Source organism: Melozone crissalis, unplaced genomic scaffold (genome assembly GCF_028551555.1).
Source record: "Melozone crissalis strain CALT ecotype California unplaced genomic scaffold, PUWL_Pcris_2 ptg000045l_1, whole genome shotgun sequence".
NCBI lineage: Eukaryota > Metazoa > Chordata > Aves > Passeriformes > Passerellidae > Melozone > Melozone crissalis.
Genome location: NW_026535823.1, coordinates 22,220,546 through 22,237,381, shown reverse-complemented (window position 1 = coordinate 22,237,381; position 16,836 = coordinate 22,220,546). Strand labels below are relative to the sequence as shown.

The 16,836-nt window shown below is 49.6% G+C and overlaps 1 protein-coding gene across 4 annotated transcripts in view; it reads right to left on the bottom strand.

Moving 5' to 3' along the window:
• SZT2 (SZT2 subunit of KICSTOR complex) overlaps positions 1-16,836 on the bottom strand; it is a 52,514-nt gene that overhangs the window by 21,744 nt on the left and 13,934 nt on the right. For all 4 annotated transcript variants that reach the window (XM_054285565.1, XM_054285566.1, XM_054285567.1 and 1 more), the window contains exons 12-38: positions 15,905-16,047; positions 15,201-15,353; positions 14,739-14,853; positions 12,020-12,225; positions 11,409-11,633; positions 10,897-10,975; positions 10,512-10,609; positions 10,091-10,259; positions 9,486-9,600; positions 8,885-8,998; positions 8,196-8,393; positions 7,962-8,074; positions 7,295-7,436; positions 6,617-6,775; positions 5,807-6,011; positions 5,492-5,604; positions 4,744-5,002; positions 3,243-3,408; positions 3,066-3,158; positions 2,805-2,886; positions 2,392-2,673; positions 1,889-2,027; positions 1,534-1,650; positions 1,362-1,425; positions 817-1,002; positions 412-744; positions 95-284 (exon numbers count right to left, since the gene is read on the bottom strand). In XM_054285565.1, coding sequence (XP_054141540.1) covers positions 95-284; positions 412-744; positions 817-1,002; positions 1,362-1,425; positions 1,534-1,650; positions 1,889-2,027; positions 2,392-2,673; positions 2,805-2,886; positions 3,066-3,158; positions 3,243-3,408; positions 4,744-5,002; positions 5,492-5,604; positions 5,807-6,011; positions 6,617-6,775; positions 7,295-7,436; positions 7,962-8,074; positions 8,196-8,393; positions 8,885-8,998; positions 9,486-9,600; positions 10,091-10,259; positions 10,512-10,609; positions 10,897-10,975; positions 11,409-11,633; positions 12,020-12,225; positions 14,739-14,853; positions 15,201-15,353; positions 15,905-16,047 — 4,258 coding nt within the window. The remainder of the gene's footprint in view (positions 1-94; positions 285-411; positions 745-816; positions 1,003-1,361; positions 1,426-1,533; positions 1,651-1,888; positions 2,028-2,391; positions 2,674-2,804; positions 2,887-3,065; positions 3,159-3,242; positions 3,409-4,743; positions 5,003-5,491; positions 5,605-5,806; positions 6,012-6,616; positions 6,776-7,294; positions 7,437-7,961; positions 8,075-8,195; positions 8,394-8,884; positions 8,999-9,485; positions 9,601-10,090; positions 10,260-10,511; positions 10,610-10,896; positions 10,976-11,408; positions 11,634-12,019; positions 12,226-14,738; positions 14,854-15,200; positions 15,354-15,904; positions 16,048-16,836) is intronic.

Sequence of the window (16,836 nt, the reverse complement as noted above, 5' to 3'; positions counted from 1 at the left end):
AGCAGTTATATTATGTATGTCACAGCCAGAACTGGCCTCTTCCTTCTAAAGTTTCTGATGTTGAGGTACATCCTGCCCACACTGCAGCTCCTACCTTCCCTGCCCTGTGTTACAGACTCAGACAGGCTTGCTGCAGATGGTGTCACCAGTGGTGATTTCTCACTGTTTCCCTTTTCAGAGGATGATGATGGCAATGACTGTAGGGTCGTCTCTGGAACTGCCTCTTCCATGGAGTCCTGGCCTGATGCTCTGCTTTGATCAAGTCTCAGCATATCTCCTGGAGCCTACATAAAGCCAAAGTCACAAAAATTACCAGAAAAACAGGCAGGGATTAAAAATCCCATCATTCTTCTACATTTTGTTATCAGCGTCCCACAGCTTCTCACCAACAGACTGTTCAGTGCTTCTCACCTCATTCTGTGTGTGGCTGCCTCCACCTGCAGGGTTTCCTGTGTCTGGCACAATGCGTGTCTCACTCTCTGGCCACTCCCAGAGACCTTGGCCTTCTTCTGGGAGGACACAGCTTGTGTGGTGTGACAGCTCAGAGCCTTCTGCTTCTGTTTCACTGGTCCCCTCCTGGCCACCACCCGTCCTGGTGCCCCCTGCAGCTGGCTGCTGCAAGCAGGGTGTCCCTGAAGGCTCTGGAGCAGTCCTCCTGGAGTGCAGGCGGCTGATGGAGATGTAGTGGTAGTCGTTGCCTTCTGCATTCAGCATGTAGCCTGGCAGAGCCATTCTCCTGAACTCCTGCAACACAGAGAAGAATAAGCATCCTGCTAGCAAGCAAAGCATGTTGCTGCCTCAGGGCTTTCTCTTTACCTCCTTGAACTTCTCCAGAGAGTGCTCAGGCCCAAAGACAAACTGGAGCAGCACCACCTCGCTGTGGCAGCTGGGCCTGCCCTTGGAGTTATAGATGTGGGTGGCCACCCTGTGCAGGATGGAGGTGCTGATGACCTGCGAGTGACGCAGCGCTGACACAATCTCATCGTCCAGGAGCCAGCGAATCTGAGCACAGCAAGGACACAGAACAACATCCAGGTGACCTGAGTTTGCAAGCCTCCCTCAACTCTCACCCAAGACCCAACAGGATGAAGGTAGCCTCTCTCATCAGCCACATCCCTCATCTCCTGAATGCACCTAAGAAAAGGCCTTTAGAAGACAGCTCTGCCTGGCCCACCCCAACTGCAGCAAGCATTTTCTCAGGGTAATCCCACACTTTTGGGAACCACAAGGATAACAGCCTATGTGACACCAGGAAGCCTAACAGTCAGTTCAGCTGACAGGTTGCAGCTTGGAGCAGGCTAGGAAGTGTGGAACAGCAGCTGAGTGCTCTAGCTGGAAGCAGGGAGGCAAATCTGGCTTACCTCATTCATGGTGGCTTCAATAGCCTGCCTGTGCACTCCAGGGAGGTTGGAAAGGGCAGGGTGCCTAGGAAAGAGGAGAAAAACAATCAACCAGTCCTTCTCACTCATGCAGCTCCCACAGGGCAGCTCCCAGGCAGTAAAAGGAAGCAGTGAGGGCTGTGCAGGGCCATACCTCTCATCCCCAGTGGATGGGAGCCGCTCCAGGTTGTGCATGATGTCCTCATCCGAGCGGAAGGAGGACGGCTGCCCTGGAGAGCGCGTGAAGGACACGCTGCTCTCAGAGGTGCATCTGTCACAGGAGAGAGAGCAGCCTGAGCCTTGCAGCCAGAGAGGATAAACAGACACAGAGAGCACAAAAGGGATCTCTAGGGAAGGTGAGCCTATCTAGGAAATATTTTAGTTTTCTTAAGGCTGTGACGGGCTCTGTGAGCAGAAGAATTGTAAGCCTCAGTACATGGAGATGAGCCAAGAATGACTGTCTGGCTAGGGCAGGCAGAGGGTGGGTGGCTGGGCCTCTTTCCACCTACCTGTTGTGAAGGATGTCTGTGTTCACAACTTCTATCTCCAGGGGCAGTGTCAACACAAAGATGTCCAGGGTCACACAGAGGTCCCCCAAGTCAATGGTGTTCAAGCCCTGGCAGCTTTCCAGGCAGCCCAGAACTTCCCCTGAGGAGAGATCACAAACCAAGGGACTCAAGCAACAAACATCTCTGCTTGCACACATACCCAGCCTGGTGGCAAGTACAGAGACTGCAAGAGGTGGCTGTCACACACACCTGGACAGGCTCAAGAAGGCCACCATCATCTTCCATGATCCTTTCAACCTTCCATGACCAATCCCACAGCAAGTGGGAGACCTGGTGGAAAAGCCCTTGTCTGATGATGGCAAACCCTGAGGGTTTACAGTGAAGGCTGGTCCAGGGAGATTGCTGTTTAAGACACAGCATGTTTGTTCCAGGGGCTGCTCACCCAGCAGGGACCTGACAGAAGCCCTATTGCCATTTAACCCCCCAGCAAGACTTGTTCTTACCTAGACAGGTTGGCAGGGACTGCACGGGCATGGAGCTGTGCTGGCTGCGCAGCTTCACTGAGCAGGTCAGGTGCACAAAGAGCGGGGGCATCTCCTGCTCCAGGAACTCCTGCTCATTGAGAGAGTCCCCTCCCAGCACGCTGAAGGAGTCATCATCCTGGTTCACTGTGTTGGAGTCTGAGAGGGAATCTGTGTCTGGGAACTCGTGCTCCAGCTTCTCACGGTACTCCACCTCCAGCTCTGGGTCACTCTCTGTGGCAATGCAGCACCCAGACACTGCTCCTGTTGATACAAGTTCCCTGTCAGCAAACCAGGTCCACACCTCTGAGACCCAACCAGACACACCCAGCTCTGAAAGGCATCACCACATGGACAGACATTTTCTTTTCCAAGACAGAGCAAGCACATTTTACCTTCTTCAGCTGCCATTTCTGCCTCTGACCCCTCCATGTCCTCACTGCCTTTCCTGTCTGCCTGATCCCGAGATGCCTCTTCCTGAGATGGAGAGAGAAAGGGCACATACTACAACCATGCCAAGCAATACATCATCAGGTGTTGATGGGAGCTCCAGGGACTAAGTCTACCCATGGGTCTGCCAGCCTCAAATCCATATTTGATACCAAGAAAAGCTACTCCACAAGGACCAGGTGCCTCCAGAACAGCCTCATGCCTACCTCTTTCTTGGCTGATGGTGGGCAGTAGAAGAAATAGTGAGGATTTGATGGCACTGGCTTGAAATGTAAACTTCCAATTTCCAGGAATTTTTCCTAAAAGAGAAATCCCAAGTATGAAACAGACATCCTACTCTACACACTCCTGTTGAAGCCAGATCAAGCTTGCACATTCCTCACCTGGATAATTTTATGCAAGTCTGGGTGTGCCTGGCAGGGCTGTCCAATTTCCAGCAGTGAGAGGGGAAATTCTGAACAGCAGCTGGTGCCCACACTGCTCTTTGGCTCCTCTGTGGGGCTGGCAATGTTATGGGAGTCCTGCTCACTGTAGTCTTCCATTTCAGCACTGACAGGATTGTGGACAGGTCAGACAGGTAGATTGAGAAACAAGACAAGTTTTACATGTTATCCATCCTGCCAGCATCCCACCTCCCAACTCCCCAAACCTCATCTGTGTCAACACAATCTGAACACCCACAAACCCACAGCCCAGCAGCCACCCATGTGCCCAGCTGCTGTCTGAAGCCAGGCCTGAGGTAGTTTCACCATGCTGATCATATTTCCAGGTCTGTACACCACACACACCCCCTGCCTGGGAAACAGAGACACAGACTAACTACAGGACAGGCCTGCAGCAACCTCAACTACCAGCAGCCAGTCCAGGGCACCTCACAGCAAGTACCACCACATCAGCACCCCAGGGTCTGGGCAGCAAAGCTCAGCCCATGCTCACTCAGCAGTTCCATGACAGAATTATTCCCTAAAACTCAGGAAAAGCAGTCTGAGGAGTGGGATGTTTACTGGTCAAAGCACTCCCCTGATACTCAAATTAGTGATACAGATGGCAGATCTGGGTGCAATGTGTTACAAGCTATACATACTTCAGTAAAAGTTTAGGCAACTTGCATTCAGATAGGTGATTCATAAGACCCTATAAACAACAACAAGAAAAAGGAAGCCACAGTTTTTCTTGGGGAAAGTAGCACTTGAAGTCACCTTACTTTTTAAACACTGAAAATTCTTCAAAATCACAGTCTCACCTCAATGATTTACAGTACAAGATGACATAGCACTGGATAGTCCCAACAAATGCTAGTGAATTCACATAAAGAAACTGTCTGTTTCTTTGACAGACACTAAGGGACAGCACTTCTTTCTCCCTTAAGCTTTCAGAGGAGATACAAACCTCATAAATACCCTAAGGAACAGGACAGAAGTTTAGCGTATTTCAATTCTGCCTTGGTGTTTCCCTTGTGCATTTTTTCCAAGAGCTTTAATTTTAAAAAGAGACACTTTATTCATTAGAAAAGGATAACAAAGCTGTCATTCACACCAGAGTCAACAGCAAACTCAAATGAGTCAAGCAGCAGCAGGAGATGCATAATTTCTCCAGAAACAAGTCTTGCAGGCTTGCAAACAAACTGCCCTCCAGCTCAGGCCAGATGGGACAGCAATGAGCCCAGACTATCAGAGAAAGAAAGGATGGATGTCATCAGAGACTGTAAAAAAATAGAGGGTCCTGGTGGACACCATACCAGGTGGGTATCTCACTGTAAGTATCTGCTCCTCTGTGTGGCCCTGCCCTACAGCATTCCTTCTAGCAGGCACTAGAAGTTGCTTGAAAAAAGATTTGTCCTGGCACGATGCTAAGAAGAGAAGCAAGACTGAGGTGGGTCCCTACCTTGACTCAGAGACCAAGACACCTCGTTCCCTAGAGCTCTGCTCCTCCTCCTGCTCCATGCTGCCCACTTGGAAGCTGGCTGCCTTGGAGTGTGTGTGGAAATGCTGGTGGCTCTCTCGGAACGAGCGCACGTGGCTGCACACCGTCAGCAGGAAGTTGGTGATGTCAATCTCCTGGAGCAGCTCCTCACAGTAGTCCATGGCAGTAAGCAGGTCCTGGGAGCTGATGCTGTGTGACTGCTGAAGGCTCTTGAACAGCCCTAGAGATAAACACAGTGCTTGAGCATCCCATGGCAGCCCAAGGATGTGAGGCTGTGGGAGTGAGGCAGTGGGCACATATGGATGGATCTTCACCAAGCCCCAGCAGAGAGCTGGAGTCAGTGCTGGTGCTGGAGTCAGGAGGCAGCCAGGGCACCCATGCTATGTGTTAGCCTGGCTTGGGTGACACCAGAGTGCCCACGGCATCTGAAGGTGAGAGGAAGGCATCAAAGCAGGGATGCTCCTTCACAGCACTCCACAGGTTTGAGAACAGCCTCTGTAAGGCCCATAGGGAATGCACAGAGGCATCTTTAAATCCCTCCTGGTGGTACATCTGTCCCACAGCTCCTCCCTTTGCTTGGAGTAAGAAGGAAGTGAGGACATTGCTTTCTTAGGAAGGAAAGGAAAGGAAAGTGAGACATTGCTTTCTTAGAAGAAGATCCAGGGTCCAATCCCAACCCTGCCACAGGTCCCACTGTGCTGCTGCTCACCTTTCACATAGCACTGGTGGGAGTGCTCCTGCAGCAGGGTGCAGTAAGTCACCAACTCCTTGTGCTTGTGGTCTAGCCAGGCAGCAGTTGGAGGACGCTCCAGAGACTGGGACCTGGAGAAGAGGAACCACAGCCCTTAGCACCAGTGAAGCACATTTTAGACTGTAAAAGGCTCTGGTGCCAGTGAAGCAGAGCCTAGGGCATGCACAGGCAAGTGGCTGCTATAAAGCAGAGAGGCCCAGCCATTCCAAGAAGACAGGGCCAGAGCCAGCCCTGTCTGTTTCCTGTCTAGGTACCAAGTATGGTGGGCATTACCTGAGGAAGATGTCCCTAGGAGGGCGCTGTGCCCGCGGGCTGACGAGCTGCTCTCGCAGCAGCTCCAGGGAGCAGCTGTAGATGTAAATGGGGCAGCGGAAGCGGCGGCTCTCGGCCAGCTCAGACTGCGAGTTCTGCCGGCAGAAGGAGATGTGCACATCTCTCCGTGAGGGGCCACCCTGCTCCCCAGCGTCCTGGCTCACCTCTGCAAAAGCGACAATTCTAAGATGAAGGCCTCTGATATTGTTAGATATTGGTTTTTCAAGCTTCTCACCACTCATTCTTGCCTAGCATCCAACCACTCAGCTCAGTGCTTTGGCCACCTTGATCCCCTTTACAGCCATGACTGCTCATCACCACCACCACCACTACCTCGTGCAGCAGCACAACCCTTCATCATCACTGTGAGCATGTCTGATCTGCCCTAGGGGCTGTGCAATCAAATCCCATACACCTTAAGACCTGTGCTCTTCTCCCTAAGACAGTGTGCTGCTGACAGTGTCAGTCTGGATCATGAAATGAGAGCCACTGACTTTCCAGTGCAGCCCACTACTGCCATCCCTAGTAGCTTCTATCTCACCTGCAACCTTCTTGCCCACAAGGAATAAACCTTAGGCGATAGGCACCCAACTCACATTACACTCCTTCAAGCCCCCATGAACATCACTGTGCCTCTTGTCTCAACTCTGCTGACTGCCAGGCAGGAGCTGACAGGCTGCCGCAGCCTGCTACTCCTCCTGCTTTAATCTGCTCAACAGTATGCTCAAGAATAGCAAGGATACCAATACTTTAACAAGGTGCTGTCAGTACCATGAGCTGGCGTTATGCTGAGGGTTGGCAATGGCACTGCAGCATCCCCCTCTTCAGCTCTGACTCGCTCTGCACAGACAGGTCCCATGGTATCTTCTCCAGATCGACTCTCATCTTTTGGAGATTTGTCCAACCCACAAGCCATCAGCTTCTGCACATCTGGAGGAAAAGGAAATAAAATCATCCTTTGACCAGTGAGAACAGCTTAACCTCTCAATCTACATTCCCAAGAGAGCAGATTTCCTGCTACCTTTTTGTGTGTAGAAGCAACTTCATCTGAGCCTAGCAGCCTTCACCAGTGGCTCAGTGGAAGCCAGAGCACTGCCAATGCCCAGAAGCAGTGACTCTCCCAGACCATCCCATTAGCAACCTCCTTAATCCATTCCTTAACAACCCCACTGGGAAAACAGTCCAAATGGCTGCAGCTAGCAAACAACTTAACACCACATCCCCCACCTAAAAACCCTATGTGGGCAGCACCCCATGCTGAGGAAAGAGCAGGACATTCAACACTTGGCACTATTCTATTCCTGGCCATGTGGTGCAAAAAGACTGTGCATGAACTCTGCTATTCAATTTTCTCTCCACCCTACAGGAGCTGACTATGGTTTTTCTGTTTCTCTGAGGAGGTGTGCAGGACTGCTGCCTCCTCTTGCTCCCCACAACAGACCCCCTCACCTGAGAAGGTGGCTGGCAGGAAGGTCAGGAACACGTGCTGCGGGTTGACCAGCTTGGCATAACATCGCCACTGAGGGGGAAAGAGCCCCAAGGTGTCACTCAGTGTCACATCATCCTCAGGCAGCTCTGTGTTGCCAAGGCTCTGGTGGAAGAGCAGAAGTTGGATAAACTCATGGCATATGGCACAGGCCCACCTTGAGGCAGGTAGCAAGCCCACAGAGCAAGTTATTCCAGGCCTGCTGGTTGGCACAGCACTGAAACCCCCCTGGTCACCTCTGCACATTCTGGGAGCAGCCTGGCTCTAGAAGTCACCATTCTGGGAGCAGCCTGGCTCCAGGAAGTACAGCACAACAGTCAGGAGATGCTTAGCCAGCTGTGCTGGGGCTAATTCTGACTCTAGGCAGTGAGTGCCCATGGTTTCAGAACAACCTGCAGCACAGTACCAGTGCTGCTGTAACAGGCTTGAACCAGAGTGAATGCAAATACCCACACACCTTCTAGATTCCTGTTTGACTTCAGACACAGGATACAGCCTAAACTACTGCCAGAGGTGGGCAAGAACAGCTGCCTTTCAGCCTTTCTCAGCCCTTTTAACTCTCCTGCTCTTTATCAGCTGCTGCCTTGGTTTCTGAGGGGGCTCAGGAGAAGGACAGCAGCACAGCAGTACCTGCAGAGTACTTGTGGAGCCAGTCATATCCCTGGTGCCATTGCTGCCAACAAGATGATAGGATGCAGAAGCATCCTGCTGCTCCAGGGTCCCAGAAGCTTTTAGGGTTTCTTCTGAAATGGAGCACAGAGAAACCAATCTGAGACACCCCAGCTGAGGGTGAGACTTGAAAGCAAGGCTCCTGAAAAACCTCACTGCTGCTGGTGTCACTACTGCCACACTCCTGGTCCTTACCTCTGATGACAGGGAGCGTGAAGGGGGGCTGATGGCCATCACGATCCCGTTGCAGAACCTGCTCCATGAAAGCCACATGATCAGCATCAGCCATGGGGATCTCCCTGTCACTGAGGTCATGCTGAAGGCAGCCATGGAAGAGGTTTAGTAGCATTTCATTGGGCACAAATGAAGAGTCCTTGGTCACCTCATTCTCTGCTTCAAAACAGAACCATGGCAGCTTCAGAGACAGCACCTCCATAGCCACCACCTGCCCACAACCCCAAGAGACAGCCCTTTGCAAAACAACACTTCCACATAGCCAGGAATTTCCCCAGCACCTCTGCAAGACTGACTTGGATAGTGTTGAGGCGGCCCTGGAATTTTGGCATCATTAGTTACCCTGCACTCACCTACCCTGCTACTCTAACTGTTGTGGAGATGCTGGGGGTACACACAAGAACCACCATCACAAAGCTGCTGTCTAGGTTTAATGATTTCAAAAGCAGCTCTTACAAATTATCATCCCAGGAAAGGCAGCAATATAGCTGGACAGCCTGGGGCTGAGAGCTGGGAAGAACAGCACTGAGCTACCAAAAGAAGCATGGCAGTGCTCACATACTGCTGCCCAAGGAGACAAGCACGTGGAGCAGGCTGTCCATAGTCATGGAGGAAACACAAGGGGAGGCAGGTGGTGAAGGGGCACCTACCTTTTGTCAGCATTAGAAAGAACATTTCCACCTGCTGGCACCTGGGCAAGAGTTTCATGAGGTTGAACTGGAATGGGATCTCATGCACTCGAAAGCCAGGCCCCATGTCTGGATCTGCAACAGAGATGAACAGGACCATCAGCATTCCACAAACTGCTCTGGGAACTGTGACTTGAAACTGAGAACAGAGGAGCTCCTCCTTAATATCCTTTATGACTTCTATAAAACCACTTGCCCAGGCACACCAGCCCTATCACTGAAGAGATGAGCTCATCTTCCCCCTGCTCCTGAAGTCAGCTGCTCTCACACAATTACAGAATGGTTGATGTTGGAAAGGTCACCTGGACCAACCTCCCTGCTCAAGCGAGGTCACCTTGTCACCTCTCCAGCCTAGGCAGAAAGCCTCAGTGCTTTTTCAGCCTTCCCAGGATGAAGCCTTTCTCTGCCAACTTAGCATAAGTGCAAAAAAGTAGCCCACAGCCATCAAAGTCTACAAAGTTGTCAAAATACCTGTTCTACCTTCTGTGGGTCCTAAAGATATTCAAGACCTAGCTGCTTCTTTGTTCCATCAAGCTTGCTAGGACACAGATGGTGGACTCACCTTCAGCAGCTTTGGTGTCTGAGGGAGGGCAGACCCACTCCTTGTTCTGGCACAGCTGGCTGATGTATTCGAAGGTCAGCATGGTGGCAATGCACGCAAGGTCCCGGGGATAGAGCTGCAGTAAGAGTTAAGGGTCAGTTTATGCAGCAGAATTATACCCACAAATGCATAAGAAAAGAGTCAAAAAGCAAGGAGAAGGAACACCTATAATCCTGTTCCCTGATCTGCCCTATTCTCACTCATTGCTCCCTCCTTCTCCACCAGCCCTTTAGCCTGGTTTCACCTTGCTCAGGAGGAGTTCTGGTAGCACGACCTGCAGTCCCTGCTCTGGTCCAGCTTGCTCTCCTCCAATGCAATGACTTTTCACAAAATAATTTGTATTTTCCCAGCTATCCCAAAGCAGCATTGCATCCACTGCACTGCAATCAAGAAACCTCCTATGGCCAGTGGCCAGTTCCTCTTTTAGAGTCCTCTCAGACACTTCTGTGACTAGCATGCCCATCTCTTCTGGCCCTCAGTATTTACCTGAAGTTTTGTGGTGCACTTATCCTGAACCCTTCTCCCTCCACAAAAGAGCCCATGCCCCTCCCCTTTCAGGGACTCACCGCTTTGGGTATTTTCTGGTAAGGCAAGCCATGGAGGTGCTTCCAGTTCTCAGCAGTGCTGTGCACATGGCCACTCTGTGGCTCTACCCAGCACTCAGTGACCAAGTTCAGTTCTGTGTCCACTTCAATGGCCTCTACCTCTGTATCATTGTCATCATCTGTGGAAAAGCTGGAGGGAAGTCAAAAGAAAAGTCCTGTGAGGTGGCACAGAGTCAGCAGCCCACTGCAGTTTCTCTCAGAGCTGTGAGAGCAGCCACAGGAACCCAAAAGTGGCAGGCAAAGCCCCAGCAACCTGGTGATCAATGACACCTGGTTATCTGTACCAGATGGTGGAGGTCTCCCTCCTTTCCACACTGGCTGCAAAAGTCTGGAGCTGTGACTCCACTGCCAACCCCCCCTGAGAGCAGAAGAGCAGCCTCACCTGTCCTTGGTGGAGGTAGAGTGGGGAGGGAAGAGAATGTATTGGACAACACAGGTGTGCTTCTCCCTGTCACTGCTGCTCTCACCTGAGCCATCAATCTGGAGAGAAGACACTGCATGAGCCCTAGCCAGTATCCCCTTATACAGAGAGCCCCATCAAACAGCACTGATGAAAAGAGGAAGGCTGTCCCAACCCCAAGAACTCCTCCAGCACTGCAGCTACCACAAAGCAGCTCTCTAAATGCAGCTGAAGGTAGAAAAATGCCCAACCCACAAGTGGCTTTACTTTCTCCCTGTACGTGTCAGGGGTGTGTGCAGATGATAAAACTACCACAGGAAGGTGAATCCACCCCAGGAGCAGCAATGAGGACAGCAGCCAGGCTCACCTGCATGGGCAGCTCCAGCACCATGTTGATAATGCCATCCCCACTGGATGCAAAGTGGAAACCCTCTGACAGACGAACCCTTGCAACAGAGAGGAAGTCAGACCTGCAGGACTTCTCCACCCATACTGCAAGCTTTAAATGCAAGAATGACTGTACCCTTCACCCCAAAACACTGTCCTTCTCAAGACAGGGAGCTGCACACAGAGAATGGGGAGATATGACACTACCAGAACAGTCCGTGTGAAGATCAGCACATGCCAGGTACAGTAACACCTTTTACACGTTTTCCAGGACATTTTCTCTCACTTTCTCCAATTACAGCTGCAGAACTGGGTAAAGCACTGACCCAAGTGGCTCTAGAAGCTGCATACAGAACCAAAACCCTCTGCATGGCAGCTTTAACTCTTACCTATTATAAGGCCTCATAAATGTAATAAGCAAGGTTGACCTTGCTTTCCCTGTACCCCCAGGACCAGCTTGGAGAAAGGACCCCTGTCTGGTGTGCAACTTACTCTGTGAGTGTGGACAGGAGCTGGGCCACAGCAGTGATGGGCACAGCGGGTGCCAGCCCTGACTGGACACTCCAGATCCAGCGCTGGTGGTAGAAGTAGCGGGACAGGGAAGCCAGGGTGGAGGAGGCGGTGCGATTGGCCACCATGGTGAGGGGACCAGACACGGGGGGGTGCTCCAGGTTCAGGATGAAGGGGGCTCGATAGTCAGAAGGCAGCTTCTCATACCTGGGAGAGGGCAGAAGTGTAGCATGCTGACATGGAAAAAATAATTTTTTTTTTTTTGTTTAGGGTCAGAGCTGTCTGGATTCACAGCCCACTTGTTGGGCCCAGGACAGAGTCTTCCAACAGCAGAATGTGCTGGCCCAGCACAGGATCCTGCTCAGAGAGCAGTACCTAAATTACTTCCACATTGTACTTCATTAGGAGTGATAAATCTACCTGTCCACTAAGAATCCCTGCTACAACTCACAGCCATGCAATCCAAACCCACCCCAACAAGCACCAGTTTCATTCACAGCACTCTCATCCTACAGCTGACAGCACCATCCACAGATCTTCCTCCTTCCCCCTTCACAGGGCAAGGTGGTGACAGCCTGGTACCCCATCCCTACCTGATCAGCAGCTTCTCCAACGGTTTGTGCAGCACAACAAGGCAGGGTCTGTCTGAGAGGGCTGACTGGGCCCCAGCCACAGGTGGGGACTTGGAGGGAGAACTACTGCCCAACATTTTCCTCTTTGCTTTTGGAGTTGCCTCCTTGCTCTGCACCCTGTGGGGAAAGCGCAGCTGCAAGATTCGGTCCCGTAACTCTTCCACTATCTGTCATGGCAAAAGCAAAAGGCAAACATGACCAACTTTATCTGGAGACATAAACCACTCAAAATAAGTGTCTAGAACAAGAGCTTGACCAAAAGGAACAGAATACTCCTTGAATACACAGAAGAGCAGGAGTTGAAGGTAATTTTACTTCTGAGGCACTAGCAAGACCAAGATCAAGATGACACAAGGCTCTCTGGTCCCTATTTTAAGTATTTTTAAAAGCAAAAGGAAGATAAAAAACCCCCCAGAGACTATTTCAAGGCTGAAGAAGTTGCCTTCCACAACTCAGATTAAAAACAAATTAACTGCATGCCAGCTCCTCCACAGATGCAGTCCAAGCATGCACCCTCATTCTTCCCTCCTCCTCCCCTCAACACCTACAGTAAATGTAAACTAGTCCATATCAGCTGTGGGAACAGCTCTGGCTCTGTCTTACATATTCCCCCACTACCATATTCATTTGTCAAACCTCTATGGCAAAAGGTTTCAGGAGCCTGAGCTATTTTTTTAGGTTATTTTTTTCCAAGATACTTTCACAATGACTTCCTGATTACTCTTTTAAGCTTTTCGTAGCTCTGAATACAGTTCAACCCACACCAGCATCTGATTCCCACAATAGCCCAGTGTTTTCTTTGAAATTTCTATAGTTAGATTTCTTTTCATGATCTCTGTTCAACTTTTTTCAATTTTTATTACCATTGTAGTTAAACAGAAGAACAGCAGCTCTCCATTTTCCTCAACACTAACTATTTCAGTAACTTTTCTCATCATTACTATGTCTTTTTCAAGGAAAGGAATGTCTCCAAACCCAAATGTTAAACAAGAGTTCTTTCCTGCACTGTGCTGCCACTTGGGTGCCCTTCAAGGTTTCATATTGGTATTACAGAATCACTAATGGTGCTTAAGCTCCCAAATCCCACTATTTTGCAGTTATCCATACTGGCTTCCAGCCACCACTGTGCTACTTAGGTGTCACCAAAGCACAGAGGTTGAAATAGCTTTGTGCCACCTGCACATTTCCTCAGCTCATGTTACCTTTCTGCAAATGAGTTCCCTACCCTTGGACTAGAAAAAAGATTGGGAAAATCACAAACAGCTTCTGCTGTGATGAAACAGAGCACTTTTCAATTTCCTTCCTTTGTTCCCCAAGGCAGTTTGCTTTATGACATCCCATTCCTACAGTTCTACAGTCATGCCCTATGCAAAGTCTCACCAAAAATCTTTCTGAAAGTCGACTGTATGAGGTGCTTTCCTTCAGCATTGGAAATTTGAACTGCTCAGCACAAAAACCCCTTTCCCTTAAACAAAGCAGGCTAAGTTCTACTGCCATCCTCCACACTAAGTAGTTAATCAGCTCTATAGCAGGCAAAAAAAAAAAAAATATTATGGCTGATACAATTAATGATCTACATATAGTTCCTACTGCAATGACCTGGAGCTTGCCCATAGCTGCAGGGTATGGTGCCTGTCTCATACTTTCTTCATTTGCACCTGCAGAGGGAACTCCAAAAAAAAAACCTGTCACTTGGCATTACCAAGCCCACATGTTGACCCAGCAACAAGTGCCCAAGTCCTGGATCCCCTGAAGTCATGAAAGGGCAGATCTGCCAGAGTGCCAGAACATTTAGCATTATCTGGGTTCATTATCTTGGAAAGAGATGGCCCTTCCCATGTTTGTTAGCTTCTCCTCAGACTAGTCTCTAACACTAAAGCTAAGCCAAACCAAAGATTTCTTTCATGAAGATAAAAGATCTAGATTTAATGATAAACCTCTTGTTTATATTAAAAAGTTCACACAGTTTAATAGCAGGGTATCTTTCTCATGCTTTACCTAGGAACACTTAGACTTGTCTCAGACATTATAACTGGGGAATGAGTTCAAACAGCAATTTCACCTTCTGCATCTGACTAGGGCAGCTCATTTATTTTGATACAAAAAAGTTATTAAAGTCTATCTGACAGACTTTTATCCTGAAAACACTTCCTAGGTACTAATTTTTTTTCTCTCCCTGTACTGCTTATGTGGGGCATTGTTTGCATTTTAACTATTAACTTCCTCCCTGCCCAATAGATTCAATATATGTGTCCTGGAAGAGATAGCCCAGGGAACATGCAGTACATCTATCACAGAGGTCTTTGCAGATGAGTCAGACAAGTATCTGCTGTTCTTTACAGATGGTATTGATTGTGCTTCGGTCAGAAGGACAGACTAGATAACCTCTGAGTCATTTCAAGCCCCACAACTGAATTAAGCAGTGGGAAAAACACCCATGTGACCAGCTATTCTATTGATCTTCGAGTCTTTGGGTTTAGATCTTTCATAGACTTAACAAACAAAGTTTGTCCCAAATGACCCTTTCTGTTACAGTAGATTCAAGCCCATCTAAGCCTTAACATGGTAGTTATTATTAGAGGGTAGCTGCCTACAGTGTTGCCTGTGATCTACCCATCATTTCCACATTCAGAACTTCTTGCTCTGCCCCCACCCCATGAAGCAGACAGGCAGCTCTCACCTTGTTCCTGGCCTGTGCAGGTGTGCCAATGGGGAAGCCCAGCCGGAGAACCATGCAAGGAGCCTTGGAGATGATTCGTACCACATAGAACGAGGAAGGGGTAAGATCCTCAGACCTAGGGAGGAGGGATCAGGACAAGGCTGAAATGGCATGGATCTTGCTGCTAACATGCCAGACCAAGCAGAGGTTCTGCTCCACAGAGCCAAACAATTCACACAGCCTCACAGTAACACACATCAGTTCCAGCAAGCAAAGCCCCTCAGCTGGCTTCTCTCTCCCTCCAGGCTGCACCTGAACACAATGGAACAGTTCAGAAACTGCAGGATTTCATACCCTCTTGTCTAGCTCTCATCCTCTCCTGTAAACATCTGCTTCAGGCCCACAGCCACACACTGGTCTAACCAGCTCCTTGGTCTGGCCACAGGCCCAGCTCCCCACACAGCAGTGCCTCAGAGCACTCACCCGTGGATCAGCTTGACGTAGGAGTAGCCCTCCACGAGCACGAAGCTGCTCCAGTCGCGCAGCAGGGAGGTGAGCGCCGAGTGCGAGATGCGGCACTGGATGGTGCTGTAGCGCCCGTTGTTGCCCGGCGTGTGCAGGTGCTTGGGCACAGGCCTGCAGCGTGGGACACACAGTCATTGCAGAGCTGCAGTGTCTCTCCTTCCCCCAAAATCCACAGGGGCTTTGCTACATCCATCCTACTCTGACTGGGCTGTCAGCCTTTTTTCCTCCATAACAGCCAATGAATAAGCACCTCTCCAAGCACTGGGGAGAGTCACACTCCTGAGTGCACTGGAATTTCCACGCTGCAGAGAGCATATCCCTTGTATCCTATCTCCCTCCATGCAATATATGGCTATGATTCACATTATTCTGCAACTAGGACCAGCCTCAAGAAAGCAATGCTTTTGGGAAAGCAGCAAACTGTGGGTTAGCTCCCAAATGAATGGCCCCATACGCCCTGCAAACAGAAAATCAAAACCCAAGAGGGACTTGAGAAACAACTTATTGTTCCAATCAAAGATGACTTCCCAACCTACTGCCCCTCTCAGATAAACAAACTTTTAGCATCCATCAGGCCCCACTAGTGAGACCCTTCCCTGGACACCCTGCTTTCCCAGGCTGGCCCACAGTGAGCACACAGCTCAGCCCTGCCCATCACATACGTGTCATGCTCCAGAAGGACGACTATACGATGCATGTGCAGCCACCTCTGCCAGAAGTTGGCATCCATGGAAAGGATGGGCTTCCAGTAGGAGGCAAACTGGGAATGGCTCGAGTCAGACCCACTGTGCTGCAGAGATAATACCTGAGAAAATGATGGGACAATATTCAGCACAAAAGTTCTCCATCCAGAGAGAGCAAGAATTTCTCCAGCAGCTGAGCTGCTGCAGAATAAGAAGGTCACATCTCTGGCTTTGGGTAATTTCCTCTGAACAGAGTAAGTGTGCTCACATTGAAACAGGCAGTACAGCGTAAGCAAAAATAAATTAGGCTCCTGAAATGTCAAGTTAATTAGGAATTTAACTACTTAGCATCAAGTAAATCAACCATGAAAAAGATAGCATATGTAATGGTGTGCCTTCTGATTGAGAGTGGGATATATGGCTTGTGTCAGCAAAGTAATTAAACACTGAGATTACTCATCTGAAAGTGCTCAGGCAAATAGGGTGCCAGAATGGGTGGCACTGGGCAACTCTGATAGGTTTATATGGTGACATTGATTCCACCAACTACAGCAACTCTGCTGACATAGAAATACAGTGGTGGTTACCCATAAGATGGGATGCCCCAGATATACTGTGGGAGACATAGCCCTACATAGGGAAAATGGACTAGGTAAACCTAAAGAAGAGCTTAAGCAATAAAATAAAAGGGATAGTTCTCTGAAGGTAAAGCTCTCCTAGCTTTAAGATCTCCTAGTCCTCTTCCATCTATGCCAAGGACACTGGTGGCAGGGAACAGGTAACATGCTGGCTCTTCTACTTACTGAGTTTCAGTGAGTTTGAATTTTGCAGTGGAAACTATTAGCTCATATTTTGTTTAGTTTCTGCTGTGCAGATGACAAGTATCTCTCTTGCACCTTCCACATGAGTGC